Source organism: Triturus cristatus, chromosome 4_1 (assembly GCF_964204655.1).
Source record: "Triturus cristatus chromosome 4_1, aTriCri1.1, whole genome shotgun sequence".
NCBI lineage: Eukaryota > Metazoa > Chordata > Amphibia > Caudata > Salamandridae > Triturus > Triturus cristatus.
The window spans coordinates 887,272,221-887,295,267 of NC_140585.1; the positions used below are offsets into that span (position 1 = coordinate 887,272,221).

The 23,047-nt window shown below is 45.7% G+C and overlaps 1 protein-coding gene across 4 annotated transcripts in view; it reads right to left on the reverse strand.

Moving 5' to 3' along the window:
* Positions 1-23,047, reverse strand: part of NRF1 (nuclear respiratory factor 1) — a 687,565-nt gene that overhangs the window by 11,082 nt on the left and 653,436 nt on the right. Inside the window, exon 13 of one of the 4 annotated variants that reach the window (XM_085653635.1) lies at positions 15,746-15,814. The exons of 2 other annotated variants lie outside the window; for them this stretch is intronic. In XM_085653635.1, coding sequence (XP_085509761.1) covers positions 15,746-15,814 — 69 coding nt within the window. The remainder of the gene's footprint in view (positions 1-15,745; positions 15,815-23,047) is intronic. One more of the 4 variants, XM_085653633.1, reaches the window with a different exon arrangement.

The window sequence follows — 23,047 nt, forward strand, 5'->3', positions numbered from 1 at the left end:
GATTAGTTATAGATTCCTTACCTTTAGAATTACCCCCAGGCGTCAGACTGGATCCGGAGAACTTTTTTCATCAGTAGTATCCCTGCGCGTCGAAAGGTGGCGTCGGTCGCCTTCGTCGTTGGCGTCGTGATGACGTTGTGGCAGTTACTTACACACCGCCCTCGCGCGCGGACATCAGTTCTTCTACACGACATTCCACACCAGAAGCGCAGAGCCATGCAAGACACTGCCACTGGTGCACAAAACTAGGGCCCTGAAAGGAAGTCCTTAACCCTAGAAGTCAGTTCACAGAATGGGGAGGATGGATGGGGCGGTAAGGAATCTATAACGAATCTATGTCTCTTACAGATATATCTTTACCGAAAGTAAGTAACTTGTTCATCTGAAAGACAATTAGTTATAGATTCCTTACCTTTAGAATAGATACCCCAGCAATACCAACCCCGGAGGTTGGTCTGCGAACCAAGTACACACTAGAAAGTCCTGGAGAACAGAACGGCCAAAGAAGCCGTCTCTATGGACTAGGCTGTCCAGGCAGTAATGTTTTGTGAAAGTGTGCCGAGATGCCCACGTAGCTGCCTGACAGATGTCATTGAGGGGGACTCTCCGTCCCAAAGCAGTGGTAGCTGCCATAGCCCTGGTGGAATGGGCGCACAGTCCCACTGGAGGCTCCTTCTTTGCCAAAGAATTACAAGCTTTTATGCACAAAACAACCCACATAGAGATGGTCCGTTTGCGCACGGCTCGAACTTTTGGGGCGCCCACGTAGCCGACAAAGAGCTGGTCATCCACCCGGAATTGCTTGGTGCGACCCAAATAAAATGATAGCGCACGTTTCGGATTCAGACGGTGGAGCCTCTCTTCCTAATAAGAAAGATGCGGAAAGGAGGTGGGCAAAGTGATGGTTTGACCAATGTGAGGAGTAACCACCTCGGGAAGAAAGGAAGGTCTGGTTCTTAGGACGACCTTGTCTGGATGAACAGTCAGAAAAGGAGGTTTTGAAGAAAGAGCCTGGAGCTCACTCAGCCTGCGAGCAGAGGTGATGGCAACCAGAAAGGCAGTCTTTAAAGTAAGAAGTCTGAGAGGACAGTTATGAAGCGGCTCAAAACAAGCGCACATAAGGTAGGTAAAAACCAAGTTCAAGTCCTACTGAGGCACTACGAAGGGAACAGGAGGAAAAAGATGAGTAATGCCCTTAAGAAATCAATTTACAACAGGGGACTTGAAAAGAGAAGGCTGATCAGAAAGCCCAAGAAAGGCTGACATGGCTGAGAGGTAGGCCTTTAGAGTGCTCAGAGCAGAGACCTTCTGGGCCAAAGAAAAGAGGAACAAGAGAACCTCAGAAAGAGGGGCAGAAAGGGGAGAGGAGTTGGCCTAACGGCTAGGGCGGTCGACCTTGAATCTGGGGAACTGGGTTCGAGTCTCGGCAATGACGCTGAACATCCTGGGATTCTGGGCAAATCACTTAATATCCCTGTGCCTAACAAAAATGAATGTGTCCCCTCATGTAACGTAACTGGTGCTATGTAAAGCACTCTGATACCCGATTCGGGTCAAGTTCGCGCTATATAAAACTTTTAAAAAAGAAAAAAAAGAAAAGGGGATCCACAGCCTTTGGTGTGCACCATGCCACAAATTTGTTCCATCTGCAGACATATACCGTCTTAGTGGAGGGACGCCTGGCTGCCAAGATATCACATACTTCGGGAGGAAGGTCGAAGCCCGTCAACTGTCGCCTCTCAATCTCCACGCAAGGAGGTGGAGACTGGACAGGTTCGGGTGGAGGACCGTCCCCTGCTGCGACAGAAGATCCTTCCGAAGAGGCAGTCTTGTCTTGTGTAGCAGCTCTGGATACTAGACTCTTCGTGCCCAATCCGGAGCCACAAGGATGACTTGGGCCCGGTCGCAATTGATCTTCAGCACTCTGGGCAGAAGTAATATAGGCAGAAAGGCGTATAGAAGACCGCAACTCCACTCGCTTCGAAAAGCGTCACCTAGCGAGTGCCGCCTTGGAAATTGCAACGCGCAGAATTGCTGACATTGCGCGTTTTCTTCGGTGGCGAACAGATCTAACCAAGTCTCTCCCCATTGCTGAAAGAGACCTTGCGCCACCTCCGAGTGAAGACTCCATTCGTGATCCATCATGCACCTACAGCGGAGTTCGTCCGCCCTGGTGTTCAGAGAATCTGCAAGGTGTTGAATCACCAGGGATATGCCCTGATGTTCCAGCCATGTTCAGAGACGGACAGCCTCTTGACAAAGGGTCCACGACCCCACCCCGCCCTGTTTGTTGCAGTACCACATGGCGGTGGTGTTGTCTGAACACCTGCATTACTCTTCCCCGGACAGAGGGAAGGAATGCCTTCAGTGCAAGACGTATCGCCTGGAGCTCAAGAAGGTTGATGTGGAGCCCGGACTCCGCCGGAGACCAGAGGCCTCTGATCTCCACCTCTCCCATGTGGCCTCCCCACCCCTGAAGTGATGCATCCGTCACCACTGCGTACTCTGGTTTGAGAAGGGAAAGGGATCTGCCGTTGACCCATTCCTGGTTCGTTAGACACCACTGCAATTGTCATGCAGTGCCCTCCGAGATCTGAACGCAATCAGACAGATTCCCCTGTTTCTGTGCCCACTGGAACTACAGGTCCCACTGCAGAGCCCGAATATGCCACCTGGCATGATCTACCAGCAGGAGGCCATGAAACCCAGCAGCCTCAGGGTCATTCTGACCGAAACGTGGGACAGAGGATGAAAGATCGGAATCATAGCCCGAATATCCCAGACTCGCTGCTCGGGAGGATATACCCGAAACTACGCCGTGTCCAGAACGGCTCTGATGAAAAGGAGCTTCTGAGAGGGAGCCAGGTGTGACTTCAGCACCTTCATAGTGAACTCCAGCGAGTGCAGGAGGTCTGCCGTAGTCTGGAGGTGGGAGACGACTGCCCGGGGCGAGTCCGCCGTCAACAGCCAGTCGTCGAGATAGGGGAAGGCTGGAACCCCTGATCTGCATAGATGAGCTGCGACCACCGCCATCACCTTCCTGAACACCCGAGGGGCTCTGGTAAGGCTAAAGGGGAGCACGGTAAACTGAAAGTGCTCGTGGCCCACCGTGAACCGCAGGTAACGCTGGTGGGCCGGCAGGACGGGGATTTGAAAATAAGCGTCCTGCAAATCCAATGCTACCATCCAATCTCCAGGGTCGAGGGCAGACCGGACCTGAGCTAGTGTCAACATTTTGAACTTCTCCTTCCAGAGGAAGCGGTTGACGTTCCTGTGATCCAAGATAGGACGCAGGCCTTTGTCCTTCTTGGCACCAGAAAGTGTTGGTAATAGCAACCACGACCTACTTCTGGGGCAGGAACTCGATCGGTGGCTCCCTTGGCCAAGAAAGCCGTAACTTCCTGTACTGAGGGGGCATGGCTGGGGTGGTAGTCTCAAAATGGGATGCAGCAGCCCCTTTGGACTATCTGCAAAACCCACCAGTCAGACGTGATGATGCGCCAGTGGGGGAGGTGATGGCGAATCCTGCCGCCTACTGGCGATTGGTGGTCCTGAAAGGTCGGACTAGGAGGGTTTGGAAGGTGCTGCAGTGAGGGTGGTGGTGGACTAGCACGCTGGCTGGCCCCCAGACACACAAAGGTGGGTCTCACGTCCCCGGCCGCGCAGGGGCTGAGCAGCTTGCGCCGACCTGTGGCTCTGGGTGGAACATGGCATAGCCACGAAAGGGGCGAAAAGCAGACTGCGCAGGACGGGTGGTGGAGAGGCCCAAGGACTTGACCGTAGCCCAAGAGTTCTTGAAGAGCTCTGCTTCGTCACCGAACAGGCGAAGGCCATCACAGGACATGTTCATCAGGGTAGCTTGGACATCCCCGGAAAAACCAGTTGACCTCAGCCAGACGTAGCGTCGAAGGGCTACCAACGCTGAAATCGTCCTTCCTAGCGAGTCGGCGGTGTCCAGTCCACATCGTATGGTAAGCTTGGCTGCGTCTCTCCCCTCGGCAACTGGTCAGTTAAAGGGTCCCCAGACCCCTCCCAGTCCTCCTCGCCCTCCTCTGGTTGCCAATCTGGCCTGAAAGGAACACCAGGGTAGAACAGGGGTACAAACATACCCGTTGGCGATGGACCCGGCGTTGGTCAACGTCAGTCCGATTCAGTGTCCACGTCAAGGTGGAGGCCAGGGATGACGCCGGCTGGGGACACAACCGGCGTCGGCTGCGGACATGGTGCCGGTGGAATCTGTGCCAGGGGAGAAGTTATAAGGTCGACTGGCACCGATCCGTATCCAGGCCTGGATCCAATGGGACCCTGCGGTGCCAGGGCAACCGGCGTCGAAGGCCCAAGGCCCCCCAACATAGTCCGCGGGGCCCGAAGGCGCGCCAGCGGAGTCTAGCTGCCCAAAGATGGCATGCATCGCTTCGTGAAAGCTTCAAAGCTGTGCAGGCGTCGCTCCAGCTCCCGGAAAGGGAGGGAAACTCAGAGCTGACCCTATGGGCTCCGCACCCGCATTCCTCGTCACGTTTGCCGACGGGGAGAAGTCGAAAAGAGACCATGCTTCTTCGATTTCTTCTTGTGCTTCGACTTACCTGAGGAGTGCAAACACTTCAAAGACGAGTGGTGGTGGTGGCTCCACGACCAGTCCCTCGACCTCCCACACGACTGGGACCTTGAACCGAGCGGACTGCCGGGCCTCGAGAAGCTTTGGGGACCGCTCCCGCAAAGACTTCGGATGCATGGTCCGGCAGTCGGAACACGACTTGGGGGCGTGGTCGCATTCCAGGCACCACTGGCAAAAGCGGTGAGGATCCGTCACCGACATCAGCATTCGGCAGGAACCGCAAGCCTTGAAACCGGGCATCCCTATGGGCACCAGGAGGTTGATAGACTCAAATGGTGTCGACAAAAGTCGCAAAAATAAAAATCAGTCAAAAAGTGACAGGAGGTACCGCTCTCTGGATCTGCGCTGGCTGGCGCGGAAAAAGAAAGAACTGCCGTCAGCGCGTGAGGACGGCGTCTAAATAGCTGCCGCGACCATGACGCCAATGACGAACGCGGTGCCGACCAACGCCACCTTTCGACGTGCAGGGGTACTGCTGACTAAAGTTCTCCGAATCCAGTCTGACGCCTGGGGGTAATTCTAAAGGGAAGCATTCTATAACTGTCTCTTTCAGATAAGATATGTATATCTGAGAAGAAGACTGGCAGGTATTACTTTTTTTCAGCATTTTAGCTTTCATCGAGTTGCATGTTTTTTTAGTTTTTATTTAATACTAAAGCAGCAGCAAGCCATAAAAACATGAGGCTGGCCAATAGGTTATCTTTAGATGGACACATTTTTAAAGATAAACAGTCCGAGGCAGTAAGGAAAGTAAAAAAACTAGCATTGCTGCCTTTCATTTTAGCCTATGGCTAAGAGTCTTGATGGCTGTTCTATCTTGTAGAGTGTACCAGAATAATGCATGCAAACAGCTTTTATATATGCAAATTGGATGCAATTTACAAGTCATTTGGTTACTGAGGTTTTTGTAACTGCATGCACCCTTTTGGCAGTTAGATGGTCTAGAGATAACTGCTAATTACTCAGAAATCTTTCATGCTTTTGAATTAGCTCACTAGAGAACAAAGGATGAATTCATTTAAAGCCTGGAGAAAAATGCTGAAGATAAAGTTATGATAAAATGTGAAGACTATTTTCGGAGTGGACCTTGGCAGTTACTTTTAAACTATTAGACCTGATCTAGGATTGATCAGCTGAGAGTGAATGAATCGTGCTAACTATCCTGGTTGAGATACCACCAGGAGCATAGCATGTATTTTAGTTCCGATGAATGCATGGGATAACAAGCACTGGCATAGCCAACAGGTATCGCCTTTGGGACTTTATAAGTATTTAGCCACGCAGCACGTTATCCTGTGTGCTGTGCCACCAGTGATTGAAGAGGTATACAATTACTACACACTGGGTCATGCAGCCTGATTCAGGAATACATTCTTGCCCCAGGAAACATTTATGAACATATTACAAGGTTTTTTAAAGCACAGACATAAAGACAAGTGCCTCAATGCAAGTCACCAGCACTATAACATTCTGTGTGCGGCCATCTTGAATCTGTTTCCTTGATAATTTTACAAAACAATGGAGCATATACTAATTCTGCGTAACAAAAAGCAGCGAGAGGAACCAGATACTAAGAGTGCTTTAAATGGTAGACTGCGTGACTTAGGAGTGAAGAACTTAATACAATGTCCAAATTAACAACGCAGTACTTTTTCCTTCCAAAATTGTCGAAGTAGGTTGCAAGTACGGCACTGACTCAACCTTATCTGTGGTGTATGGGAGCAGGAGGCTAGAGACCCCTTCACAGTCGGGGTGGATGGAATGGTGATTTTATCTCCTTAGGGAGCAGGACATGGCTGACACCAAGACATAGCCTCTGCTGCTCTTTGTTTGTGGGATGGGATGGGGTGGGGTGTGAGAGTGGGCAGGCAAGAAATGCCTCACAGTCCCTGAGAAGCTGCCGTGAATGTGCTTTGAAATCAGAGCTCAAAGAGGAGGAGGAAAACAGGAAGACGCAGTGGACATCCAACTGCTGTGCAGACATGGCAGTGACAACCCAAGGTCCAGAGTAGGCTGAGGGGAGTGCACTATATGCTTCCTGCATGCATTCTGCTAATTTACCTCTATAATCTGTTCTCTGTTTGTCTTTAGAGCTAAAAAAACATGAACTCTGAGTGCTTCAGACAAAAAAAAGAAAATCACATCCATCTACTGCCTGATGATAAATACCTGGCAAAAACTAAAAAAACCAAAAACACAAATACCAAAGCCAACAGGACCGCTCATCTTTAAAGAGAGGCAGGCGAAAGGTCTAAAAATACAGTATCAACATATTGATGTGAAATCCCAGTGCAGTGGATGGCACGCATAGTGTGCAATAACCACAGCATACACACTAGAGTAGTGGTCTTCAAGCTTTTTAATGGCCCCCCCACCCCTCGGGGGCCCCCCTCAGAATTTTTCACAATTATTTTATTCAATTGGCAATGTTAAAATAAAAGAATATTTGAAGTCCCTTCCTTTTTTACACCTTCTACCAGCTAGGATATAAATGACAAAACATGTTAGTGATGGGCCATTACAGAGCAGCTTAATGCCGCTCATTTTTTCAAATTAAAACAAAGCACTGTTATCAGCACAATGCTTCTTTTGGCCAGAGCCTGGTGTGCCCACTGGGATCACTTAAGGCCCCTTTAGGGGGGCTCGCCCCCCCAGTTTGAAGATCACTGCACTAGAGGAACAGCATAGCAAATACTGGCGGACAAGTCACCATCAGACACAATGGCTGAGATTACAGAGATAAAAGGACGATACAGAGGTCATCTGTTTCTCGCCTTTTTTTAGTTGCCATGTTATAAAAGAGGACAACCTCTGTTTATGCATGTCAATAAAGTAGCCAGATTTACCTTGTGCTGATTTAAGTAATGTATGCATCAGCTGTCTGTTGGTTTATGTAAGGGTGGTATCTTGTGGCTTGCCGGACCTTACTGTGGAAACTACGGTGGACCTTCCCAGACCCGCAAGTGAGCGGTCCCCCGGAATCAGAATGCAGATGCATTTAGCAGGGGGAAGGTGGGGCGGTGCGAGGCCAGTGCGGCAAGCCAACGTGAGCCATTTTGCACCAAGTGAGCCTGCTGGAGGAAAGAAGGCTACGACTGCATCGTGCTGAAGGTGCCTAGAGAACAGGGGGTATGGCTTTGAGCCCGCGCAGCCAGCACTAGGACAACTATGGCTTTGAGTGCATTTGTGTGTGTGCAGACAAAGAAGCACGTGCAAATAGAAGCTTGCGTGAAAAGTGCTGTTAAACTAAGAAAAAAGTAGTCCCGAAAAAAATTCCTAAATGGGACAAGTGTAAGGCTACAAGTAATGGGGCGGTGCTCCGTGGGAGGGAGCAATCCATGGAAAGGAGGCTCAAATAGGAAAGATTAGCCAATTGGAAGCAAGGTTTTTTAAAGGACACTTGAAGAAACAAATGAAAAGCAATGGGTGGGCTCCCAGCCCACAAAGTATATACATGTCTCAAAGAGACAGTGCAAGTACTTCCTAGGCTATGCCTAGAAAGGAAATGCATTTAATCTTGAATGAGCCACACGGATTTCCAAAGTAGAGGGACTATTTTGGTGGAAAATTTGGAAGCAGGCCTTAATGCCTATCAAGAACTGGAAGTAGAGAAAAGTGCAGTTTCTTTCTATCACATAAATCTGCAGCAAGGAGCACTCAAATGGAATTATGTTGTGAAGATTTAGAGAATGTAAACACCACAAGGTTTTACAGGCAACTGTATTAAAAACTGTGTGTTAGCACCAGAAACAGTGACACATCTACTTCCATGTTATACCATGTACATCAGCCATGCACACACGCCCTGGACCGTAACAATGTTCCCATGCAGGCACACATGATCAGTCTGAGCCCTCGGAAGCCAGACAATCCGATTCTGATAACTAGCACTGTGGTGGTGAACTGTGCACATGTCAAAGTATAATGACAAAGGATGAGCTTTGAAAGGCAGAAGGCAGTTGCTCAATATCTGAAGAAGAATCATGCATGCTCGATCCAAATGGATATTACTAAGATCAATGATAATTCCACCTTAAAATTATCCCTTCTATGTGAACTTGTAATTGAGGTATGACAATTTTTTATTTTCACTGTTCAAATGAATAAAGTGATTTTGTGCCATAGATACAAAAAGGAGGCAACAGTTTTGTACTCTTAATATTCCTGCAAGAAGATTTTGAAACTCTGCTTAAGCATCCTGCTCCTTAGTTGCTTACACATTTTGTGTCACTAACAGATCAATCTGACATTTGGCAGGCTGGCAGCCTAAATATTTCATTGCTTTTTCTCACTGAAAAAGCTCATGGTCTTTGCACCACAGCGTGTTTTTTTGATGTAAAACATTTTAAGTGCCAGGACTTGTTGGGAAGTTTGGGTAAGAATGCTTTATGGGCGTGTCTACCAAGGACCTGTATGTGCCTGGTTGGTTCGGAGAAATATCCATTGTAGCAGTAATGTCTGGTTGCTGTGGCGGAAGAGGTATGCCCTTGATGACGTTCTCTGGATTGATCCGTCATTTAAATTTCCCTCATACAATTTGTTACGACTACCTTAAAAGCAGCTAACTTATGCGCGATGAAAGTGTTCCAGTTTGGGACAAGCTTTACGCCTATTTTTCTAATACGGTCTGAACCTTCGAAAAAACAAAAAATATGTGACCCCCAATATTTTTAGCACAACGGGTGGCTGTGGAGAGGACCTCAATATGGTTTCGAAAGTGATTCCCAATTTCAGAAGCTGTTGAACCCAACTTTCCCATATCAATCCAGTCAATTTCAGGGTCTAAAGGACCAGTCTTCCCTTCACCACCTCAGAAAGATATTCGGTGGAGATGGATTTTAACAATGATGCCGCTCTATAAAACATGTAATAGGTCATGCAGCACATTTTGAATGCTTCTCGGCCAGGGGTCATTTCAGGCAAGATAATGATATTTACAAATTAAATTACTGATTTCTTTGGCTGCATGTTAGTGCAAATGACTATATAGACTGCTTTAATGAAGAATGATGCTTTGGCATTGTGTGTTCATATATGCATTGAACGTTTTAACAAAGGTTTTTCTGTATGTATTTGAAATATTTACACATGAAAAACCTACTCAATTATGAATGGCTTCTTGATCTTTACTTGTCTCACAAATTTTATAGAATGCATCTGCCACTTTAAAAGTTGTCCACTTAAAATGCTTGAAAGCCAGCTTTCCTTCCAATATCTTGCTATTTTCTTGTAGGAAACATTTTTTATTGTTGCTATTTTCCTAAATTCTCTCATGCCTTTCTAAAAGAATCAATGCATTTTCTGCTCTGATAGCTGATGTGTAGTAGGCAACTTTTACCAAGATTTGTCTAAATTTCTCCCCTCTATTGCGATGCAGACACAAGATTGCTAATTTCCTGGACACCATTGTCACCACAATTTCTTCTCTGCATTGAATAGGGTCACTGATAAACATTTTCAAACAGCAGTGTGCTATAAGATCCGATGCAAGAAAGACCTAATGTAAGGGGCTCTTAAACAGGACCATAACAGACCAACACAGCCAACTGGTGCGGGACTGCAGGACACCATTCAAACGATCTAAGTCACTCCCCTCAATGCTGCAGATCTTTTTTTGAGGGGAGGGGGGGGGGGGGGGGGGGAGGCACCAGATTGTGTGCTTCATACCCACACAATAGCTGGGAGGAGTCCAGGGATAATGTTGGGTGCTGCTGCACAAGCCAAGATTGGCAAAGTTAAGCTAGCCACTAAGACAAAATTGAACAGATACGCCAAGTCACAGGCGAAGAATCAGTCATCCAAAGAGGACTTCAAGCCTGCTGAGGCATCATCCATGTAAACTATCCTTCAAGCGATGCAGTCTTCTAGCTAAGCCCTGGAAACAAACATCTGTGAAATGGCAGATGTAGCGCTACTCTGCTAAAACATAAAAAATTGCAGAGTCTCCGAAACAGAGAGCCACATAACGGAAATAGAAGATTCTGCCGGCAAGTTCAAGTTTACTGCGTCAGCCTCAGCCATCGCTCTTGAAGCCTCAGCTGAGGATGCAGAGGGGTGAGGTAGAAGAAATAACCTACGCTTCATCAGCATCTCAGAGTACAAAGGAAATAATCCAGAGGATCATTTAGGACTGTATCAGGTCTTTGGTCTAAACAGACAAGCTCTCAAATACATGATCGCATAGATAGCCGCTGGGTGTACAGACTATCCACCCACATATCAGGGCTTAATGATAATGTGCCTTGGAACAGTATACGACGTCTGTAACTACATTTCATACTCTTACCCCTTTGTGGGATTTAAACACATTGACACATAACATGTAGATCTTGATACATATTCATGACCCCACATAGCCTATACAAGTATCACTCAGTATGGACTATGAATATCCAATCTATTCGGTATCATGATATTGAGATTGTCAGATATATATATATATATACATATATTATCTACCGGCGGTCGCCAATAGATAGCTATAGTTAGGACCGTGTTTCCATAGGAAATCTCAAAATTCTATTTTGAATAACTTTTGCGCCGGTTGACGAATCCTCGCGAAATTTTCAAAACGAATGGGGCGCTCCGCTCAGCTCCTACCCTGAAAGTCTCGGGGGGATTCGTCAAGCGGGGGCCGAGAAAAAAGGGGGGTCCCAAAACGCGTTTTCCCCATGCATTTTCCCATAGGGCCTTTAGTCGAAGGTACAGCCCGAACGGCTGAACAGAATTACTTGAAATTTGGCAGAGAGGTAGTCCTCGGGTCAGGGATGTGCCTTTTGCATATATGGAGTCAATCTGTTCAGTAGTTCCTAAGTAAATTGCAGTTAAAAGCACATACATATCTATAGCCGCGCACCGTGCGCGCACCCTAACGTGCGCGAGCGTAATTCTGATTGGTTGTTACATGTCAGTCAACGTTCGAATCGGTCGAAATCAGGAAGTGTCGGCCGCCATTTTGTTTGTTTTCAGTGCGCGAGTGGAAAAGGAAGGTGGCGAACGTGAAAAGGGGGCAGGGTAGAGAGTTCCTGACCCCCTAGCCTTGGTCAGGGGGTCCCTGAAGGACCCCCAAGGCAGAAAAAAACATTTAATTATTTATTTTTTTTAAATCGCGGAGGTGCGCGCACGGTGAAAAACCATAAAAAAAATGTTACAAAATTTAATACGTAGATTAGTGAAAAATAAATATACATAAAAAAATTATAATACATACATAACTTAGCATTTAAACACCGTACAAATTCCCTGAAAAAACCATAGGTTTCACACACGTTATAGTTAGGAATTAGCATTTAAAAAACCTTGCAAATTCACTTAAAAAACCATAGGTTTCACACATGTTATAGTTAGGTGGATATTTCACTCGTAAAAAACCAATGAAATTCCACCGTTCTAGTTAGTTCAGATAACTATAACTCGTGCGACCGCCACTCTATCACAAGGATGATGTCATCAGTGATGTCAAGAGTGATGCCACTGACCATGTCATGAGTAGGGGATTGCGGGCGCGCGAGTTATAGTTATCTGAACTAACTATAACGGTGGAATTTCATTGGTTTTTTACGAGTGAAAAATCCAACAAACTATAACATGTGTGAAACCTATGGTTTTTTAAGTGAATATATATATAGATAAGTTATCCAGCACATGTAACCCGTCAATATCATACACATATTAAGTGTTCACTACACCTGAGATCACTTTATGATATTTGCCCCCTTAAGAGGATCTATACACCTAGCCGAGTTCACACGTTGATACTTGTGTATTACATCTGCCCCCACAAAAGTTTGCATAGACAGATTGTTGCGCTTTGGGTAACCAGTCTTTGGCAAGACTTCCGATTTAACTTTATTGAGATCAGGATATTGAAACACACAAATACTTCCACACGCATGCGCCTTCCTTCTGAGCATTAACGCGCAAAAGCTTGACACTAGCACCATACGTGATTGTTCTCACGTTTTTGTGAATGTAAACAAATCGCTCTAGATATCCCAATCCCCACTGTACCACTGCGCATGCGCCGCTTTAAAGTACCATTGCGCATGCCCCACCTCAACGAACATTTACGTTCTAGAGGTCCAGGGCAGTCTCACACGTGATCTCGTAAGCACTTCCGCTTCCTACTTAGTGTCAGCTCAGTTAACAGAACAGGGCGTAACAAACGGATCCGATCGGCTGCGTAGGTGATCACGACCTTTCTCCCCTGGCAAATGTGAGTACTAACATCTGAGTAGCCATACGGGTGCTGCACATATGGAGTTTCTCCTCGTAACTCTTCTATCCAGATATTTCCATTACCTCTTCATTTCGATAGGGTCAGCATGGAACATTGCAGACCGATCAAATTTCAGAGGCATAACGCACTCAGAGCTAATGTGAGACCGCCATTGTTAGTCTTTTTGTTGTCTGTCTGAAGTCTGTTTTTATGGTTTATGTGATTGTCACTGAATAAGAACTACGCGCCACGACTAGATACACGTTGTTGCATCTAAAGGTTGTTTGTCTGAAGTCTGTCTTTATGGTTTATGTGATTGCTACTATGCGCCACAACTAGATACACGTTATTGCATTTAGAAGGTAAATGTAATATACCACCTAACAATACCCATAGGTGATAATCTATATGAGGACAATGTGCCCATTTTCTGTGCCATTATCACTAACCCCTGTGTACCTATGGATTCCCTGCTCATTTTTAGCTCCACAGGGGCACATTGTAGCCACGCAAGTTTTCTAGTGGACAGTCATCATGCACGCCCACCCTGTCACATGCATGATGCCACCATCTACAAACAAATAGGAGCATGCATTAATAATTCAGATGCATGACAAAACAACTTGCATTTACTAATCTTTTTATTTACAGGTACTCCGACCAGAGGTTTTGTGAGTAAAACCACAATCCACTACACTCACAGCACACTTTAGGGTGTGTGCTGATATTTGCACTTCACGTGGCCCCCATTATTTTTAGGTCACGCACTAATTTTGGTCCTGAAGAAAGCCTTAAGAACTAATCAAGAGGCTGAAACTAGTAGACCCAAATCTATCAGGGATACCAGGGTATATACCATACCCCTTCAGAGATCCCGAATCTATTTTTACTCATGTACTAGGACCCTTCCATTAAAAATGTTCAAAAGGGCATTCCTAGAGACAATTTTAACTCATAATCACACTTCACATAGCACGTCACTTTCTTTTCACCAAACAACCTGCTCCGCTGTAACTCAGGCGTTGTAGCACAGCTGGATTGCATTAGGTAATCCAGCTGGGCCCCGATGATGAAGCATGCCAGCTACTAGGTAGGTGGGTGAGGGTTTTTTTACAACAGTTGTTCACTCTCCTTTTCTTTTTCTTTTTCATCAAAGGTAGCGGCAAAAAGCGTTTGACCGCTGATACCTTGTCATAGAACTTGTCCATTTTGTTTATTTACACTTCGTGTTGGGGAAGAGGACAAGTTACCTTTTCCTCGCTCTCTCTTTGTTTACATATACGCATAGATAGCCTTCAGAGGCTTCAAAGAGCACTGAAAGTGGCGCCAGCCCGGAAGCCTCACCTCTGCACCCGCTGATTGTACATATCCTGAACTACAAAGATAAGGACAAGCTCTTCAGAGTTAAGAGGTAAAGCCTTCTTGAACTTTCAATCTTACTGCACCCTAATTTTCCCAGACAATACACATCGGGTACAAAAACAATAGAAGTCATTCGATGTGGCTAAGCTAAAGTTGAGACATGAAAATACAATACATGCTTATCTTCTCCGCCAATCAAACTCACGCTCCCTCTTTCTTCAACAAGCATGAGGCTGCATGGAATAGACCACAAAGGAAAGGGTGCAGTGTCAGCTGAACTCCGTTCAAGGCTGGGGTTCTCGTGGGCCTGGAAGTGCACTGATAGACCAACTGGAGGCTGTCCCCGCCACATGAGACACTTGGCAGAAAAAGAGCAGACACAGTATTACAGACTTGTCAAGAGCCGAGGGGGTTCAGGCTGGATAGGGCCCCTCCCGGCAACAAGCCAACTTGAAGGTGGATAGGGGGGTTGGAGGAACCAGATTAGAGCAACAGCTAGAACTAGAAAGATGGCAAAGTAACAAGTTCACATGCAGGATTCCTTCGCGTCATCACCAGAAGAACAAAGGCTTGTCAGACCAGCAGTACAAGTTATGTTAATACCCATAATTCTTAATTGGGTTGTGGTGGGAATGTCCCAGACTTAGTCCTATTTTATGGGTGTTGCTTGGATGACAGATGCTTCAGGGGTAGAAATATGGGTTCACAGTTTCATTGCTCACCTGCTGAATATTTCCTTTGTATGTGTTATTCTCAGTTATGAACATATAGCTTACCAGTGGGACACACGATTTTAAGGCATACATATGAATCCATGTTTGATTATGGCATCCCTGAAGATACCATCTGGGAACATGAACTGCCTTAATGACTATCAAGAGAGGTGTAGTCATGTGCTCGGGTAAGGGTCATGCCCCAGGGGCTATTATCACCCTTTCTAGGGCACTATATTTTTCACCAAAAATCTTTCCAACTACTGGTAGCACAGGTGCAGGTAGAGTTGTTGAGGCAGATATATAGTGATATCGGTCATTATGGAGGGCAGACATTACAATATAGCGAGTGTATACGTTCTCTTGCAATTAGTCGGGGGAAAACACTGTGACCCCAAAATGCTGCTGGGTGCCCTATATCAGGGGATCACAATAGGGGATGTCGATTTTAACGCAACCATGTGTTGAGACAATGACCACTAAAGTTACACCGCCTAGTGGGCCCCTGCACTCCATGCTTGATGACTGGGTGTCGGACTCAGAGATACGAGACATATGGAAAATCAGGAAGCCCAGCCAAAGAATATATGCATAATTTAGCAGCAAATAGGACCAGTTTCCGAACTGATTATTTTTTATCTTGGCTCTGACATTACGCTAACAACCCAGGCCCGTATTTTGCAACGCGGAATCTTGGATCACGCACCCCTAGAGATTTTATTAGGGCAATCCAGGAAGAAGAACAAGCTATGTAGAGGCTCAATGGCTGACATCTTACAAATACGGAATATACCTAGAAACAAAGCTGAGACTGTAGTTCAAAGTGAACACAAACACTCTGTTGGCTCACCTGGGGCTGAGTGGGTAGCGAGTAAGTCCACCCGGCACGGCAGGTCAAAAGCGTTTCTGAGGTGGGAGGAAACAGAGAGGGACCAAGTTATCTCTGAGTTACAAGCAGTGTTGTTGGAACGAGAGTGTCAAACCATTCAGGGGGCTAACCCCAAAGTGCTACAATGCCTGTATGCAGCCCAAGTGGATCTCAAATAACTATACCTAAATGAAGTAAAAAGGCTGCGGCAAGCTTCAACCACAAGGGCCTATGAATTGGGCGACAAAGCAAGTAAGCTCTTGTATTGGCTACCACCAGGAACATATTACTAGTTTACCACCAGGGATATGCCGCCCAGGCCAATCCCAAAGATCAGACTCCCCAGTGCTACGCTGACTGCCACCCCACTGGAAATTGCCAGAGTCTCAGCTAATAATTACACAACACTGTATGTGAAGCAAAAACGCCTGGAATGTGAAGGTACAACTCTGTTCATCACAGATTTCCCTCTGCCCACCCAATCGGGCCCGAAAGAGAAAAACTGTAGCACCCATTACAAAGGAGGAGATAATTGAGGGGATTGGTGCCAAGAAAATTAGCAATATGAATTTACCAGATCACTTCCCGAAACTATATGACCTTTACCCTCTAGTCCTCATCCCCAAACCTGGCCGGACCCCTGATGTATGCAACTCATTTAACCCAATTTCCCTTAATAAAGCCAAAATTCTGGAAAAATGTTTGGTAAAAAGATTCTTTGAAATCAATTCATCTTCAGTCCACCAAAACCAAAGTAAATTTATGGAGGCTCAGGTCATTAGGCACTATATTCATAGACTCAATGTTTCTATTTTGCATGCTTTGATCCTTAGGAATCCCACAGCCCTCCTTCTCATTGACTCTGAAAAGGCATTTCCTTCCTTTGGATTGGTCCTTCCTGTGTGGAGTGTTGACACGGATGGGTTTCAGTCCCAGATTAAAATCACAAGTTAAAATCCTTTATGCCCAACCGTGAATGCAGGTAAAAATCAATTGAATTCTTTGCAAGCTCTTCCCGATTCATAGGGGCACCAGGCAGGGGAACCCTTATTTCCCCCTCATTCGCCCTGGTGATGGTGCCATGGGCGGAATAGATTTAATGTCAAACACAGGTACAGGAAATTGTGGTTATGAGCAGGAAAGAAGGTGCATCATGCTGCAAGTGGACGATATACTTCTCTCCACATGTGCCACCCACAATATACAGGCACTCGTTTAATGCACAAGCTCTGTAACAAGGCATGAGGGTTAAAAGTAAACAGCTCTAAGTCCACATTAGTCCTGACCAGGGGCGACCCTGGGTAAACATACTGGAAGTTTCAACTCACTCTCCACCGAATTATAAATACCTTGGGGTCCATGTGGTCTTTGATCCAATACAAACATGGGGCCTTAACCTTCTGCCACTAACTGCCAGGACAAGCAGGGAGCTGGCCAGACCTGCCCTTGAATACTCTGGGCTGCATAGCCCTATACAAAATAATTATAATCCGCAGGTTTTGATATGCTATACAAAAGCTTCCTCTTCCCCATCCCACTGCAATGGTTTAGAGATGCATTCATTTGGGCCAACCAAACTCCATGCATTGGGGTGGATAAATGCATACTAATCAGCCTCTGAAAGCGACATGTAACTTGCAAACACAAAGCTCTACTACTGGGCCTCCCACATAATAGTGCTAAACAAATGGAGGGGTGGGGGGGGGGGGGTGTGGGGCTCATGACTGGGGTTTATGAATGGCTATCCTGCACCTCACTTCCTTGTGCCTGACTTCCCTCCTGAGGTAACAAAAATAGTACTTCAATGTTGGAGGGTAGTACTAGGATGGATACAGTGCAATAAGAATCAGACGATGGAGAAACACCTTTGTGAGTGGATACATGGCTTAAACAGTGCAAATAATTAGTGGCTTTGGAAGATGGGACCTTATCAAGCATTTCCAAACTGGGTGATGTCAGGGTGGACGGCTTCATGAAACCCTTTTCACAACTGAAGGAAGGGTTTTACCTAAATAGGCTGCAGTTCAACCAATTTCTTCAGATGTGAAATGCCATAGAGGCACACCAGCAGGAGTTGGGAGAGGTTGCGAAATTTTACTTCTTAGAGAGAAAGAAAGTTCTAAGCCCACTGGGTAAAGGGGACATTTTATGCATCTACAAAGCTTTAGTAGTTTATGCACTCCCTGCCCTTAGGCGGAAATAGGAATGTTGGATTGCGTCACTGGACGATAGCGTGTGGCAAGAGGCTAAAATGGCCCCATCTGCAATTATGATTTCTTCTAAACTCAGTCTGATTTAAGTTAAATTGTTGAACTGAGTCTACTTCACCCCATAGAGGTTTTAGTATGTAGATCATATCAGGCCCCTCAAATGTTTTCACTGTACTGAGGGGAGACTCCCTTCCTGTAATCTGGAGGTTGGGAGGGTGGACGACGGACAATTAAGTGATATCGCAATATTAGTTCAGGGTGTTCGCCACCTTGTTAAAGGTGCTGGTCAAACCTGTCAGTCCCTCACCCAGAATGACCCTTCTGGGGTTACTGGAAGACTTGAAGGGGTGGGAGGGCACAATATAGGAGGGATTGAGCTCTCGGGCAAAACGAGACATTGCAGGCAAAATCGCTTTTTGGACTGCGGAGCAGCCTGGAAGCAAATGGCAGTTGACTGGCCCTCCCCAAAATGGTAAAAAAACAAAAACATTATCGGTCAGAAAAAAGTGCACCGTTTAGCACGATGCTTCTGCGATAAAACAATACAGACCGCAGCTGCGGAGGCAGCAGTCCCTCTAATGTTATTTTCTTGTACAGCTTGTGAGGCAGTTACATTTGCTAGCAAAATTGCAAGGCGGCACATGTCCCATACATTGTTAGAAACAAGTAACGTGACCACTGCAAGCCCAATAGCGCTCCGAAGACACGTGCTTGTGGGCGCTTGACTGGCCCGTGTGAGTTACATCAATCTTATAAAAATAGTATCACCAAACAGGCTGCATTTCTCTTTTGCTCACTACGAGAACATGTTCAGTGTCTGTAGCGGGATTTCCAGGCATTGGTAGCCACCCCTTTGAAACTGCGGGAAGAAAAGAAAGGGTGCTAAATGCACATTTTCTCGATTGAATTAGCATTCTACAGCTTTTCGAATTGTATCCTTTTTTAAAACTTTTTGTAACTTTTTTAGACCCGCTTCTCCTTTTTAAGCCTGGCTGGCAGCGTCCACTTTCACACAAACATTCCTGACTAAAAGAGACGGTGATTGAACCAAGTAATGCGACCGCTGCGAGTCGCGATTCCCGTTGTTTGAAATGGGACAGGAAGGACAGCAGAAGAAAATATTGTGAAAGGCCGATAGGCAGAAGATTTTGGGGCAGACCGAGGAACAGTAGAAAATATTGTGACAGCCTGGGGAGCAGAACAAACTATTCGGGCAAAGACAAAAATCATGGGAAAAAAAGACAAGCGCGGCCGCGAAAGTCAAAGCGACCGCGCTCTTTTAATAAGTAACATGATCCAGGAATGCAGCTGACAACCTGCGCACCGCTGCTCTCTCCCGAGACCCAAAGACCACAGGAGTAAACGTTCAGAGAAAAAGCGGAACATGCACCCGCCTTTGGCCATTTGCATGCTTTCATTTTTGAAAGCCACACGCAATGGCCAATAAAATGTGTGGGAGTTAACAAAATCACACGGAAAAGTCTAGAAAGTTTGGAGTGCTTACAAGAAGACTCCCCATAGAGCAGCGCATCCGCGCTGCGCTAGGCTCGACCAAAAAAAGGTAACAAAAAAACAAAAAACTGTGATGCTTTTTTCACCATGTAATTCCAAGAACACATGCTCCTCATGTGTCTTCAATACAACGAAACAATTGCCAATACTGATATCAATATATGTTAATCCCAACAATCACACGTGACACTCAGTGATTGAAGAAGTCAATTAATAAATAATTATTTTATTTTTTGGTATTCAATATTCTTTCAAAATCAACTGGTTCACGTTGTCATTTGCATGAACATTGCATGTTTTTTGGACCACAAAAGACAGTACATAAAATTACAATCATAACAAATATGACATCACATTTCATACTTAGGGTTTCAACCATTTTTGAGCAAGCTCAAATCCCATCAGAACTAGAGCAGAAAAAGAAAGAAGAAAAGTAAAAAGAACCCAAGGGAAAGGTTTAGAGAGAAACAACACAATCAAAATCACAGATAGAACACTCTCCCATAGGGAACGTGGGCCAAACGGTTTTGTATTCAGGTCGTGAAAACTCGAATACAATCATTTATGTATCGACCTGATACTGGCCACTTATCAATAATACTCATTTGGACACAACAAACTTCGCTTTGAAAAAAACAAAAGTGTAGGGTTCCAAAGAGTCTGTGCAGCAGTACAAAAACCTTTAAATAGGAGTACCTAAAGAACACAACTGAGTTTACCACCGATCACTGGACATCATAAATGCGGAACATGTTCATGCTGCCCAAGCCCAAGTATGAAATGTGATGTCATATTTATGTTATGATTGTAATTTTATGTACTGTCTTTTGTAGTCCAAAAAACGTGCAATGTTCATGCAAACATGAACCAGTTGATTTTGAAAAAGAATATTGAATACCAAAAAAGAAAAGAAAATAATGAATTATTTATTAATTGACTTCTTCAATCACTAGGAGTGTCACGTGTGATTGTTGGGATTCACATATTATATTGATATCAGTATTGGCAATTTCTTCGTTGTACTGATTATAGTTTGGTCCAGCCTTACTGATTAAGGGCCAGAACCCTTTATTGATTTGACTATTCCTCATGTATCTTCAGCACACGTAAGCGAATTCTATAAGCATTTTTGTCTTGAGGTTTAAGATGGAGTATAATGAGGGCAATGGTCTATGAGGAATGGAAATGGGAACATCCTTAGGGACAACAGAATTGTCATAACGATCCACACCTGTCAGAACTGGATCTCGAAGTTATTGGAGTTGACATGGTGCTCAGTAATATTTCTCATATTACAGCTCACAAGGATTCAATTATTGGTGTTTTTTTCTCTCCTCTGAATCAATTCTTCCTCTCCTTAGAGGATGGCTGACGCTTGGCACCTTTGCTGAATAAATCTTGGACGTAAATTAATGTAATCTGAGCATAATGGTTCAATATGTGGTCAGGTAGAAGGGTTTTCACAGCAGAAAATAATCTGCCTACCTTTTATTATTAGCACCTTTTCTTTTTTCTTTACCTTTGGATTCCTGTAGCCTTTTTTAATTTGCTTCTTCCACTGCTTCTGTCCTTGCTTTTTCTACTAGTAAATGTTTTAATTTTTGTAAGCATTGGAGGCCAATGACAAAAATTGGTTCACAGTTCTGTGCTGCAGACGACTGTAGGGTGGTGTAATGAATGAAGTTGTTAGTGGTTTTGAAGTTGATATTGGCAACGTACCAGAGAGAACATTCTCCTTGCAAATGTGGCTGTAACTGCAACAGCGGCTCACGCAGAGCTCAAGATCTGTGCAGACAGTGAAAAGTAGCTTGGGATCTAGAAATTGATTTCAAAGGGATTTTCTTGATTTAAGACTGAAGTGCAGACTGCTTAGGTTTTTCCTTTGTCTAGAGGAGAGTTCCAGTTCAGGCTCTACAAATTTCACGTTCATAGATCTTTCATTCATGGGCCTGTGCGAGACTCCTGCCAGTATGCAAAATTCTTATATCATGGTTAGGACACAGGCAATGAACCAACTTACTGTCAGGCGATCTCCCTCAGGCATTTTTCTACTCGCACTGCCCAAGGCTTAGAGTTTTTCTGCTCATTCAATTAAAATATAACATGACATGGCTCATTGAATCGTCCCACACAAACATTTCTTCAGCTAGGATGGCGAAACTCCTGTATTGCTTGTAAAATTATCGAATATGGCAGGAGCTCAAGGAGTCCCTGAAATTAACAGGAATCTAAGAAATCTAAGATTGTGGTTAGAGATGAAGCAACTCGATCAGTAGGGCAGAGGGTAATCTGCACCTGGCATTCAGAGATCCCACCAGGTTCTCCACGACTAGGAAGATGTCCTGCCGATCCAGTCATGTCCAGAGGTGCACGGCCTCCTCGCACAGGGTCCACGATCCCACTCCACCCTATTTGTTGCAATACCACTTAGTGGTGGTATTGCCTGTGAACACCTGAATCTGCCTTCCCTGGATGGATGGATGGATGGAAGGCTTTCGATGCCAAGCGGATAGCCCTCAACGTCAGAATATTGATATGGAGCGGAGATTCCGCTGAATAACAGTCCTCTGATCGACACCTCTCTCACGTAGCCGCCACAACCCAAAAGTGACCATCCGTCACCATTAAACGCTCAGTGTGGGGTGGGGAAGGGGTCTGACACTGAGCCAATTGTCGTTAATCAACCATCACAGCAGATCTTTTGCAATCTCCTTAGAAATCTGGACCAGGTCAGAGAGAGTACCATGCTGCTGGGAATTCAGATGCCACCAGCAGGATACAAGAGGCCTTCAGATCCAGCAGCTTCACAGAATTCCAGGGCTGCAGTTGAAACATTGGGATCATCCCCAATTGTCCAGGACTGTACGCTCTGGAGTATAGGCACATTACTGAACCATGTCCAGATTTGCTCTGATGAAAGGGAGCGTCAGAGGAGCAGTGAGGTGTCACTTTGGCATGTTTATAGTGAACCCCACTGAGTGCAGAAGGTTCACTGTAGGCTGGGGTTCAGAGACGACTGCCTGCAGCGAGCCCGCCTTCAACAGCCAGTTGTCAAGGTAGGAGAAGACTAGAACCCCTGACCTCCGCAGGTGAGCTGCAATCACAAACATCACTTTTGTAAACACCGAGGGGCACTTGTGAGGCCAAAGGGAACCTCAGCGAGCTGGAAATGCTTTCTAGCTTACTGTGAACCGCAGGTAAAGCCCCTCGGCCTCCAGGACGGCAATGTGGAAATACGTGACCTGGAGGTCCAGAGCCACCATCCAGTCTCCAGGGTGCTGGGCAGAGACAACCTGAACCAAGGTGAGCATATTGAATTTCACTTTTCGTAGGAAGGCATTGAGAGGTCAAAGATAAGACTAAGGCCTCCGTCCTTTATAGGTACCAGAAAGTAGCAGGAACAGCAACCACACCCAACCACACCCTACTTCTGATGCAGGTACCCTCTTGATGGCTTCTTTGTCCAGCACTTCCTTACGGAGCAAGAACAGATGGTCGTACGTCAGGCATTCTAAAGACAGTAGCAAGGTCGGTGTGGCTTAAAGAAAA